At 50.4% G+C, this 13,362-nt stretch overlaps 1 protein-coding gene across 1 annotated transcript in view; it reads right to left on the bottom strand.

Annotated features, from left to right (window-relative positions):
- Nucleotides 1-13,362, bottom strand: part of GFRA2 (GDNF family receptor alpha 2) — a 92,008-nt gene that overhangs the window by 54,843 nt on the left and 23,803 nt on the right. Inside the window, exon 3 of the mRNA XM_081203130.1 lies at nt 10,528-10,611. Coding sequence (XP_081059256.1) covers nt 10,528-10,611 — 84 coding nt within the window. The remainder of the gene's footprint in view (nt 1-10,527; nt 10,612-13,362) is intronic.

The raw sequence follows: 13,362 nt of genomic DNA on the forward strand, positions 1-13,362 counted from the left end.
CGGAACAGCTTTCCGAAGTGGGGCGGCTGGGGCAGGTGTCCCCGCCCCCCTCCCCACTTCGGAACAGCTTTCCGAAGTGGGGCGGCTAGGGCAGGTGTCCCCGCCCCCCCGCCCCACTTCGGAACAGCTTTCCGAAGTGGGGCGGCTGGGGCAGGTGTCCCTGCCCCCCCCCTTCGGAACAGCGTTTTAAAATGCTGCGGGTCGGGAGCGAAGCGCTGCCGACCCCCAGCATTTTAAAATCTCCCCGTGTCCCGGGAAGATTTTAAAATGCTGGGGGTCGGCAGCGGTTCGCTCCCGACCCCCAGCATTTTAAAACCTTCCCGGGACACGGGGAGATTTTAAAATGCTGGGGGTCGGCAGCGCTTCGCTCCCGACCCCCAGCATTTTAAAACCTTCCCAGGACAGGGGGAGATTTTAAAATGCTGGGGGTCGGCAGCTAACGCTTCGCTCCCGACCCCCAGCATTTTAAAATCTCCCCGGGACAGAGACTTCTCTGCTGTCCCTTGGAGATTTTAAAATGCTGGGGGTCGGCAGCGAACGCTTCGCTCCCGCCCGCCAGCATTTTAAGATCGCCCGGGGCAGGCGGGGGGGAAGGCAGGCGGGGGGGAGCAAAGACTTTTGCCCCCCGCCGGCCTTCAGAAGAGGTCCTCTTCTGAAGGCCGGCTGTGGGCGAAAGTCTTTGCTCCCGACCGCCAGCATTTCCCTATGGGCTTTCGTCTTGTGATGCAAGCCCATAGGGAAATTCGTCTTGCGAAGCGCCTCCAAAACAGAAAACCCTTTCGTCTTGCGGGTTTTCCGTCTTGCGAGGCATTCGTCTTGCGGGGTACCACTGTATATGTTACTTTTCTAAGCTAAGTCTGCCTTCTGGGATCCGATTGTGAACAGAATGTGAGTAAACACTTTTAATACTTTTATAGAAGACTGTTGTGTCTTATCTTTTATGAGGGAATAAGGGGGAAATACCAGAACAGTTATTATAGAGGCTTTAGCGAGCCTGAGCAAACGCATCCGCTGCAAGTTTAAAATGGAGAATGTTACTCTGCTAAATTGTGGAACTTGTTTACACAAGTTGGAAAGGCTATAATCAAACAATATATCCTCTCCTGCATCCCTGAACATTCCCACAACCACCTCCTCCTTGTTCCTGATGTGGAACTTCACTCCTTCTTCCCTGGTGAGGGACACCACTTCTTAGTTTGCCTCAGGTGCTAAAATGTCTTGGACCAACCCTGGGCCACACACCCCTCCCCATCTCCCTATCCTTAACCTGGCACAGGAGAAAGGAACAGCAGGGAACGCATCTCCCCTCCTCCTCCAGCTTTCGAGCCTGAATCCAAGCTGCCCTTTTGCAAGAGCATCAGTGCAGGGATCTATGTAAAGCAGGCTTGATTGGCTAATCCTCCCGAGTCCCCCCTGCTCTTGCCCTGCCTGAGACCGGCAGGGACCTGGATGCATTTTAATAGATCCAGAGCTTGCAGGAGTCTTGCTTTCTGGGGAGCTCATTAATGAGGTACAAGCATTAAACTTTCATGAAGAAGAAGAAAGGGAGGCTGGAGCCGGGCCTTTCGGAGGGGGAGCTGAGCATCGCTGACCCCATTTGTTCTCGGGGGCCAAAGAGACATCCGCTGCCTCTCCTGCCTCAAAGGCCTCAAATACCCAAGATCCTTCATTCCACGCTGAGAAAGGAAAGGCATGTTTTCCCTTTGCCCTCCTGCATCTCCAGGGCTCGCCAGAAAACATAGCTGTCAACCATCCCTTATTTGGTGGGAAAGTCCCTTATCCCAGCGCCGTGTCCCGTGATAAGGGATTATTGATGATGTTCCTTAAATTTCCCGGGTTTCAAAGGAAGCAGCTCCTCTCCCTCCCTCCCTGTCGGCCAGGGAGGAGGGAGGCTCCAACTGTGTTTCTTGGCTGCGTTGCTCATCCAATAAAGAGTCTAAGAACGACTGAGGGGGTGGAGCTTGCATGCCTTATGCCGCGTTGCCTGGGGACTCGCCTTTGCTCAGCGCTTCCCAGCAGAGAGGTGACGGTGGTTTTCCTTGCTGCATCCCCTTTGCTGGGTTGCTGCGCTGTGGGAACCACCGCTTGAGGCTTCGTTTGGCTGCTGGCTGGGCTTTCTGCCTTTGGCTCGGAGGGGCTCAGAAGTTGAACATACCTGTGTTCGGAAAATCCTTTATTTTGGCTGCTGATCCCTTATTTTCAAGGCTGCTGGTCCCTTATTTTCAAATCTGTAAGTTGACAGCTATGCCAGAAAACACTTGGGACAAATAAAGTTCAGAACCGAAGGAGAGCCTGCCCTTCTAGTCCAGCATCTCACAGTGGCCGACCAGATGACCATTCAGGGAAACCCCAAAACAGAAACCAGGTACAAGAGCCCTCTCTGGACTAGTGGACCTTAGTCTCGGTTGCAGGGGAGGTTGCAGCCTCTGCCTGCCCCTTCATGGAAAATGATATCCCAATAATGGGATCTGCGAGGAGTCGCATCTGTCCAGGTACCCAGGTGGGTGCTAGGGCCAGAACACTCCTCGATGGGGACCCCTCTGGGGGTACCCCTATTTGATGAAGGTCATAGGACTCCCCAGTTGTGTCTGCCCTGGGAACACTCCAAGCAGAAGGGCTGGAGTGTGAAAAGGTATATCCAGTGCCTATGCCACACCTTTCGCATCCGTAATCAATAAAGTTGTGGCCTATTTGACGCAGGTGGCGCTGTGGGTTATACCACAGAGCCTAGGTCTTGCCAATCAGAAGGCTGGCGGTTCAAATCCCCGCGACGGAGTGAGCTTTTGTTGCTCGGTCCCTGCTCCTGCCAACCTAGCAGTTCAAAAGTACGTCAAAGTGCAAGTAGATAAACAGGTACCACTCCAGTGGGAATGTAAACAGCATTTCCATGCGCTGCTCTGGTTGTCCAGGGGTCCCTTTACCTTTACCTTTACCTTTACATTCTTTGTCCTGCCTGGTTATTTTTACTATATTAGGGGCGATGGGGTCACAGTGCTATGGCACACAACTCGGGGGGGGGGGCTGGCCCATTTAGCTAGACGACAGAAGGCCGATCACCACTCAGAAAAACTCTGTACTTGTGACAGCAGAGAAGGAATCAAAGGCAACAAGCCTTTGGAAAGATGATACAATTTGGAACTCCCTCCCTAGAGCAGTTAGACTTTCTCCCTCCTTGATGTCCCTTTGCCAGCAGGTGAAGAAAGACCTTTCTATTACAAAAGGCATAGAGGCATAGAATCGTGGGGCTGGAAGGGACCCTGAGGATCATCTAGTCAAACCCCCTGAGAAGCAGGAATATGCAGCTGTCCCAAATGGGGACCAAACCTGTGACTTCAGCAGCTGACTTTTTTAAAGAAAAGGGATGGTACTATGAAGCTTTTATACCTTTAATAGATTTTTATATATTGTTTTAATTCTTTTACTGTATAATTGTGTGTGTTTTTTAATGATTATCCTTTCTATGTTCTTAGCTTCTTCTGTTTTACCTGTGTTTTTGTATTTTAATCTGGGAGCCGTCTTGAGCAGGGGTCAGCAAACTTTTTCAGCAGGGGGCCGGTCCACTGTCCCTCAGACCTTGTGGGGGACCGGACTATTTTTTTTTTGGGGGGGGGGGAATGAACGAATTCCTATGCCCCTCAAATATCCCAGAGATGCATTTTAAATAAAAGGGCACATTCTACTCATGTAAAAACACGCTGATTCCCAGACGGTCCATGGGCTGGATTTAGAAGGCGATTTGGCCGGATCCGGCCCCCGGGCCTTAGTTTGCCTACCCATGGTCTTGAGCCTTGGTCTGGGGAAAAGGCAGGATATGAATAAATTGTTGTTGTTATTTGGATGCTTCGACATACCATGCTTTGCAGATGATGCTGCAGTCATTCCTGGGCTCCCAGGCACTTGACCTATGCTCAGCAGGTAAGGAGGACTTGTGGCCCTGCCCATAGAACATGCCATGTCCCCCCCCCCAGGGACAGCATCTGACAACACCCCAGCTTCCGACCTGCCTGTCCAGCTGCCATCCCCAGCATGTCCCAAGGGGCTCCTTGGTTTTGCAAAAGAAAGCTTTGAAAAGCTGAGCTCCATTGCTAACCTGCTTTGTGGTGAGACTTAGCAGGTTTGACAGCCGCTGGGCGAGGAGGTGGGAGGTTTTGAAATTTAAATAGCATGTTTTCCACATCTGCCTTTGGATCCAACCTGAGGGTAATCGTTTTACATCCCCGTGCAGCTGGAAAAGCGACGCTACCCAACGTTTAGCTCCTTTCCTTGTGCAAGGACAACCGGCCCCCCGCCAGCTCTCAGCCCCCACCCACACACATACACGCTTCCTGAAAATATTTTTGGCGATGAGATCCAGAATAAATACATCCAAGCGCTAATGCTTCTTGATGCCAAACACGGCCCATTCCTTATTTTCCACCAGCTAAATAGTTTATTGATGGGGATTTGCTTCAGAGCGGAAAAAAAGAAAAGTATTGTCGACTGGAATCTAAGCGCTGCATTTCTTGGAAGGGAGTTTTGCAGATTTCCTTCTGAATGTCAATTCATATTTCCTGCCCACGGAATTAGGAGGGGAGGACCAAAGCGGCCCGGCAGCCCTTCGGGGCAACTCTGTGTATGGGGCATTGTCTGAGCACATCCAGTTCTCACTGCCCAACACAACACACACGCACACAGCAGGTTCCTTGGCTGCCCCCAACCCCAGCCCCTCCAGGAAAGAGAGGAAAGAGCCCAAAGAAACCACAGGGCAATCAATGGGGCTGCATGGCTGCTCACCCGAGCCACAGCTTTCTTGAAGGAATTTCCCCAAGGTCTGCTTGGACATGCATACAATTATACATGCCATGGAGGAAGCGGGCAGTGAATTTTTTTGCCTCCCTCTCTCATAAGAAGAAGAGTTTGTATTTGATATCCCGAAGGAGTCTCAAAGCGGCTAACATTCTCCTTTCCCTCCCCCACAACAAACACTCTGTGAGGTGAGTGGGGCTGAGAGACTTCAGAGAAGTGTGGCTGGCCCAAGGTCACCCAGCAGCTGCATGTGGAGGCGCACGGAAGCAAACCCGGTTCACCAGATTACGAGTCCACCGCTCCTAAGCACTACACCACACTAGAACCCAAGGTCATCCAGTGAAGCTGATTGCTGGAAGATTTGGGACAGATAAAATAAAGTTCTTCATGCACTGTGCAGTTAAACCAGGGGTCAGCAAACTTACTGTGCCTCGGGCTGGTGTCTCCAGCGCCGATCGCACAGGCGAGCACATGCCCAAACGCGTGTGCACACGCTATTTCCGGCACACTTCCGGGTTGGAGGAGCAACAGAAATAGCTTGTGCGCATGTGCACGGGCCTCCTCCGACCCGGACGTGCACCAGAAATAAACGCTTGCGCATGCGCAAATAACACATGCACATGCTCACAAGCTATTTCTGGTGCTCCTCCGACCCGAAAGTGGGCAGCGGTGCAGCGCAGCGCCAGTAAGAGCGGGCGGTGGCAGCGGGGGTCGCCGCGGGCCGGATAAATGAGTCTCTTGGGCCTTATCCAGCCCACGGGCCTTAGCTTGGGGACCCCTGAGTTAAACTATGGAACCCAGTTCCACAGGAGTCAGGAATGGCCACCAAGCTGGAGGGCTTTAGAAGAGGATTGGACAAAGGCATTGAGAAGAGGGCTTTCGATGGCTACCAAGCCATGATGGCTCTGCTCTGCCTCCACAGACAGAGGCAGCAATGCTTCTGAATACCAGTCACGGGAAGCCACAAGAAGGGAGAGGGCTCTCGTTCTTGAATTCTGCTTGTGGGTTTCTCACAGGGGATCTAGTTGGTCACTTTGAAAGCAGGATGCTGGACTAGATAGGCCCCCGGCCTGATCTAGCAGGCTCTTCTTATGACATTAAAATGCCACGAGCACGCACCCACGTGACGATGGAAACTGACTTTCCCTCTAAGATCAAGTATTAGTCATTGGCTATATTTATTATTATGCCTCTCTGGGTTGCCATCAGCTGCCGTCAGCTCATAATCTTTGCAGCCTCGTTTACAGAATCAAGTTCAGCATTTATTTATTGCTTTGAAGCATTTATCTGCTACTGTTCAGCCAAAACGTCCACAATATCGCCCAAATTTAAAGCAAGCAACTAGCAGAAGCATTAATAAAATAATTTGGCAACGAAGAAAGGGATAAACAGCACTGCAACATTGCCACCAAAAGCAGAATCGACCCACAAGGATGCTGTGGGACTACAATTCCCATTACCCCTGACAATTGGTCAGGCTGGCTGCTGGGACTTTATTTGAGGTTATTCTTCTCTCAAATATTTACATGTCTTTATTGCTGCCGTATCTGGATATTCTGTTTCCATGTCAAATGTAAGCCTCTGCTCTAAACATTCCACATATCATAATTAAAAACAGCTTCTGTATTTACCCAGGCTACTTAGTATCATGACAGGATGATCAAAGGAAAGACTGTCTCCATCAGTGCCTGGAGTGAGTAGGATTTAGATGCACCTGGTGAGAGAAGGAGGGTGGATTTCACCACTCCACTAGGAGACAAATCCCCCCCCCTTCCAGGCCTACCAGAAAAATGCAAATGAAGCCAGCTGGATGCCACCCTGCCTCCTTGGAAGGGGAGGGGCAAAGTCCACTTTCTGGCATCCTTCCTGGCCAAGACCATTGAATGCTGAGTCAGTGGCTTGAAGTTGAGTCTGAGAAGCAAAGAATCTGCTCCTGAACTGGGGTGGGGTGGAGGAAGGGTTGTTTTGCCCCACTTTGCTGACACAAGGTGCCTTTTGCCTGCTCTCGATTCCTGGAGAGGGATGACCAGACCACCGAGGGATCCATGCTCTAGTTAGGTCCAGGCTGCGTTGTCGTGGTGGGTAATATAGGAAGTGGTCCAGAACATAGCTGTCAACTTACAGATTTGAAAATAAGGGGCCAACAGCCTCGAAAATAAGGGATCAGTAGCCAAAATAAGGGATTTTAGTCAACCAGCAGCCAAACGAAGCCCCAAGTGGGGGTTCCCACAGCGCAGCAACCCGGCAAAGGGGGTGCAGCAAGGAAAACCACCATCACCTCTCCGCTGGGAAGCGCTGAGCAAAGGCGAGTCCCCAGGCAATGCGGCCAATTTGATCAGCACAAGGCATGCAAGCTCCACCACCCAGTTGTTCTTAGACTCCTTATTGGGTGAGCAACACAGCCAAGCAACACGGTTGGAGCCTCCCTCCTCCCTGGCCGGCAGGGAGGGAGGGAGAGGAGCTGCTTCCTTTGAAACCCAGGAAATTTAAGGGATATCATCAATAAGGGACAGCAGCAGGACACGGCGCTGGGATAAGGGACTTTCCCGCCAAATAAGGGACGGTTGACAGCTATGGTCCAGAGGTTGATGCAGAAGATGGCTGCAAGAGCCTTAAGTGGAGTACAGGGTCAGATTTAAGGGGCTGGTTTTGACCTTTAAAGCCCTTCACAGCCTAGGACCCTCATACCTACGGGACCGCCTCTCCCAGTATGCCCCGCGGAGGACCATAAGGTCCATAAATAGCAACACCCTAGAGGTCCTGGGCCCTAAGGAAGTCAGATTAGCCTCAACCAGAGCCAGGGCCTTTTCAACACTGGCTCCGGCCTGGTGGAACGCTCTGTCTCATGAGACAAGGGCCCTGCGGGATCTGATTTCTTTCCGCAGCGCCTGTAAAACAGTTGTTCTGCCTGGCCTTTGGCTTAGAATTAATTTGATTCCCTCCCCCTCTTTCCTTTTCCTTCTGTGATGGAACTCCTACTTGGGGACTTCCCTGGCTTTTTTCTGGCCCACGTAGGACCAGTATGGATAGTTATCCTTGGTGAAGACTTGACGTTTTCATCCCCCAAAAAGTTTTCTATTTGAGCTTTACTGAAAGGAGGCTGTATTTTAATGTTGTATTTTAATCTTGTTTTTTTTTTTAAGTTGTATTTCAATCAATTGTTTTTGTATCTGGTGTTAGCTGCCCTGAGCCCGGTCTTGGCTGGGGAGGGCGGGGTATAAATAAAACTTCTTATTCTTATTCTTATTATTAAGCAGGATCAGGTGTTAACAGATGTATAATGGCAATGCTCACGCATCCAACAAACTTTTGGGGGACAACTGGATGTCACAAGAGGAAGACCAAGGCAGGTCACACACATTAGAAGAGGCTACTGGATCAGGCCAATGGCCAATCTAGCCCTGCATCCTCTTCTTGCAATAGGCAACCAGATGACTGTGGGAAACCTACAAGTAGGACCTGACTACAAGAGCCCTCTTCCCTCCTGGGGTTTCCAGCAACTGAGATTCAGAAGCACTGCTGCCTCCGACTGCGAAGGCAGAGCTGAGCCATGGTGTCCAATCTATGGTTACCAGACGTGCCCGTTTCCCGGGGACAGTCCCCAGATTTTCAAATCTGTCCCCGGAATCTCCCCGGATTTAAATTTTAAGTGCTATAGATTTATTAGTAGGGAATGCATGTTGCGTGATTGGTTCAACTGCACAAGACATATATCATATGGGGACTTCCGGCGAGGCAATATGGCGGGCGCCACGGCAGCAAGCAGCTCCTGAAGCCAGCCAGAGCCAACTGCGCTACCAGGCTGGCTCCAGGCTGCTGAGACTGCCGCTGCCGCCGCCACTGCCGAGGGGGAACCGGGGACACGCAGTGCATCAACTGGGGGAACTGCTGACCACCCCCTGCGACCCAAATCGAGCTGGAAGTGATAGCGCCTGGCTGACTGCCCAGTGGTGCTCCGGGGCCAGGAAAACCCCGGAGCTGATGCAGGGAGAAGGAGGAGAGGAGAAGGAGGAGAGAGAAAGAGGAAGGGGAAAAAAGAGGGGAGCCCCGACCTTACCGGGCCATTGCCACTGAGGAGGAGACATAGGAGAGCACCGGGAGGACAAGGACACGTGGTCGATCCCAGGCCCAACCTGAGCCTACTCCATGGCGGCTAGCACTCCAAGAGAGCAGGCCAGGGCCCAGAGGAAGGCCACACGACAGAGGAGACCACAGAAGAGAAGATATTGCTTCTTAATTTTTTTAAAAAAAACTATTTTTTCTCTTTTCAAAAAAAAAAAAGTGTCCCCGAATTCTTTGAAAAAAATCTTGTAACCTTAGTCTAATCCCCATTGATGGCCCTCTCCTCCATGAATATGTCCAACTGTCTTTTAAAGCCATCCAAGTTGGTGGCCATCACTGCCTCCTGTGGCAGTGAGTTCCATAGTTTATCTATGTGTTACATGAAGATGGACTTTCTTTTATCTGTCCTGAATCTTCCAACAGTCAGCGTCACTGGATGTCCAAGAGTTGTAGTGTTACAAGAGAGGGAGTAAAAACCTTTCTCAAAGGAGTTTAAATAAAAAAAATTCCTTCCTGTAGCACCTTAAAGACCAACTAAGTTAGTTCTTGGTATAAGCTTTCGTGTGCATGCACACTTCTTCAGATACACAGTGTAAGGAATTTTTTTATTTTGACTATGGCAGACCAACATGGCTACCTATCTGTCAAAGGAGTTTGTGAGACAACCCACCAGTCAATCATGCAGCTTGGCCCAAAAGGTCTATCCTGGTCAAAAACTGGCCCGCAGAGCTAAAGGCATACCCCATGCCCTGCTCTGTCCCAGGCACACAGTATATTCAAAAGTTGCACACATCCGATTTCTCTTGTGAGCGTTTGCTAACGCACAACGCTCTCAGTTGAACATCTCCACGTTTCTTAGGATGGGATGCCTTTGCACTGCCTGTGGGTCTCCCCACCTGCCCTGAGTTCTGGAAACTCGAGGCCTACTGTGCACCCAGCTAATTTCTAAATCATTTTCAAGGCACAAGATTCCAATATACCAGACATGCACAAAACAGTGGTTAAGGAAAAGACATTTTGCTGCCTGAGGCGAAAAACAAGATGGCACCCTCCTCCAAGGCTCGTCCTGAAGCCAACTGGACTGGTAATTGAATCCTACTTTAATACAGTGGTACCTCAGGTTACATACGCTTCAGGTTACATACGCTTCAGGTTACAGACTCCGCTAACCCAGAAATAGTGCTTCAGGTTAAGAACTTTGCTTCAGGATGAGAACAGAAATCATGCTCCGGCGACGCGGCAGCAGCGGGAGGCCCCATTAGCTAAAGTGGTGCTTCAGGTTAAGAACAGTTTCAGGTTAAGTACAGACCTCCGGAACGAATTAAGTACTTAACCCGAGGTACCACTGTACTGGTGAAACGACTACCCTCAAGGGCAAAAGGCTAGCCTAGGGGCTACAGGGCAGGTCATATGACACTCACAGCTCTGTTCACTCGCTGCCCCACCTCAGCATTCACTGCCTGAGGCAGCTGCTTCATTCTACCTCATTGTAGGGCTGGCCCTGATGGGATGAACCAGATCCGCTTTAAAGTGCCATGTGTCCATACACAGACAGCCCTGAACTCCCAGGAGAGAGGAGCAAGGAGATGTTGGTTCTCCTGGAGTTCTGCAGTCAAGTCACCTGATGGAAAACAGCAAACGGAAATGGCCAGGAAGCCTTTTTCCCTTGGCCTCTCTTACCTGAGACAATTGAAGCAAGTCTGAATATATCAGTGAGACGAGAGGTGACTGGTTCGTAGGGGGAAGCTTCATAAAACTCTTCTCCTGGAATGAGAAGGAGGAGAAAGAGAGACTCTTAGAAACTCATCATGTCCTTTTGCTTTTGCACGGGGCAGGGGCAGAGAGCCACAGATCCCTGGATCCCTGTTAATCTGCGATTTGTTTCTTGTAAAAACAAACTCAAAGCAGTTGACCAAAAACCTAGATCAATAGCATTGTTAATCAGAAAAATTAACAACAACAATTTAAGGCTTTGGAGAATTTAAAATGACAATAGACTAAGCACAGATTAAAACTCACATCAACTTTCTAAAGATCTGGGCAGGTTTGTTTTTAACAGGCACCAAAAAGAGGGCAGTGAAGACGTCTGTCTGATGTCAGTAGGCAGGGGGTTCCAGAGTGTAGGTTCCACCACACTAATATACTAACTTCTGGCAAATGTGGAATGAGTATTATTTGGCACCTATAACAGCACCACCTCCACTGATTGGATAAGAGGATGATGTGGCTCAGCAGCTATCATGGGTTGGCCTTAGCTGATCTGTGAAATCAGATTCAGCTCACAAACACTTTTCTCCAGATAAAGCTCTCTTGCCCCCTTTTTCTTGATATCTGACCTATGAAACAGGACTGACAGCCTCACAGGGTTGTTGCAAGCATGAAAGAGGCAAAGGCTATTGTAATAGGTATGAGTTACTTGTGCGTAAGCTGGTGCCTTTCTCAGTTAATTTGCCTTGAAAACTTTCTGACTGCACAGCCCCTTCTCATGGTGGCTGCCTCAGTCACTGGCAGAATCCGTCAGTGGGCGTTTCTTGAACCTCTTCCAACATAAAAGTTGTTTGACACCCAGTCTCCTCCTCCTCTCACTGCGCGGGAGTCTTCTGCGCAGGGAAGGCGTGGGTAGCGGAGGACCTGGGCTCTCCTCACTGATGTCCAGTGAAGAGTCCTGGAGCCCTCTCTCCACTTCCCCCGTCTGCCTCCCTTTATCCCCGGTGTTGCGCTGATTGGCTTCCCCCTCTACTGAGCTGTTTCTCCCCCTGCTGCTGGGTCCTTCGCCAGCATCATCTGGGAGCCTCCCCTTCGCCTCTCCCTCCGATATCAGTTCCCTGACATCCATTTTAACACGGACAGTTCTAAGCATCAGGAGCCTAAGTAGCTTGATTGAACGGCCCCTGAAGCTGCTCAGGCAAGGCATTTCAGATGCATCCGGGAGCCCTTGCATTCCCAATTCACCTCTGAAGCCCTGGTGTGACCGTGATTCACACACCAGACCAGAGGGGCACGGAAGCAATCCAGAAGAGGGAGGGCCCCAGTTTAAACCATGGATTTCAGCAGCTCTTAGTCCCAACGCCACTTTAAACCACAGAATTTTAGAGTTGGAAGGAACCCCAAAGGCCATCTAGTCCAATCCTCTGCAATGCAGGAATCAAAGCTAAAGAATCCCTGGCCATCCGCCATCTGTTTAAAAACCTCCTACAAAAGAGGGTCTTCTCTGTATCGTTCCAATTTTAGTATAAAGGTAAAGCAACCCCTGACCATTAGGTCCAGTCATGGATGACTCTGGGGTTGCGGCGCTCATCTCGCTTTCTTGGCCGAGGGAGCCATCGTACAGCTTCCGGGTCATGTGACCAGCATGACTAAGCCACTTCTGGCGAACCAGAGCAGCGCACAGAAACTCTGTTTACCTTCCCGCCGGAGCAGTACCTATTTATCTACTTGCACTTTGACGTGCTTTCGAACTGCTAGGTTGGCAGGAGCAGGGACCGAGCAACGGGAGCTCACCCCACCGTGGGGATTCGAACCGCCGACCTTCTGATCGGCAAGTCCTAGGCTCTGTGGTTTAACCCACAGTATATGTGCTACCAAAGCGAGTACCCTACAAGAGAGAGCCTGCCACCTTCTGAAGTAGCCTGTTCCACAGGCAAACAGCTCTTGCCACCAAAAATCTCTTCCTATTGTTTAGTTGGAATCTCCTTCCCTTAAATTGGATCCATTGGTTCAGACCTACCCTCTGGAGCAGCAGAAAACAAGCTTGCTCCATCCTGCATATGACAGCCCTTCAGGTATCTGGAGATGGCTATCATGTCACCTGTCAGCCTTCCCTTCTCCAGGCTAAATAACTCAATAATAATAATAATAATAATAATAATAATAATAATAATAATAATAATAATAATAATTCATTATTTATACCCCGCCTATCTGGCTGGGTTTCCCCAGCCACTCTGGGCGGCTTCCAAGAAAATATTAAAATACAGTAATGCATCAAGCATTAAAAGCTTCCCGAAACAGGGCTGCCTTCAGATGTCTTCTAAACATCTGGTAGTTGTTTTTCTCTTTGACATCTGATGGGAGGGCCCTCTGCCTGGTTCCCCTGTAACTTGGCTTCTCACAGTGAGGGAACCGCCAGATGGCCCTCAGAGCTGGACCTCAGTGTCAACTGTTCCTCCTCCTAAGGCTTCGTTTACGGACCCTTGACCATTTACTTCAGGGGTCGGCAAGGTTTACCTCGCCTGGGCCGGTTCACTCCAGCAGAGATCCCTCTGTAGGCCGGATTGCGTGTGAGTGCATGCGCATGCAGATGCAATTTCCGGCAACGCAGAAGCGAGTCCCCATGCCATGCCGGTTTAGTGCAGCACACAGGGACTCACCGAGCGGGCGGCTCGGGGGCCAGTTAAATGATCCCTGTGGGCCGCTTGTGGCCCATGGGCCTTAGGTTGCCAACCCCTGATTTACTTGTTCCACCCTTTGCGATCAGGAGTTGCAAAACAAGCTCAAAGGATGGAAAGACTCTGG

This window comes from Podarcis bocagei (genome assembly GCF_964188305.1).
Source record: "Podarcis bocagei genome assembly, chromosome: 7".
In the NCBI taxonomy this organism is placed as follows: domain Eukaryota; kingdom Metazoa; phylum Chordata; class Lepidosauria; order Squamata; family Lacertidae; genus Podarcis; species Podarcis bocagei.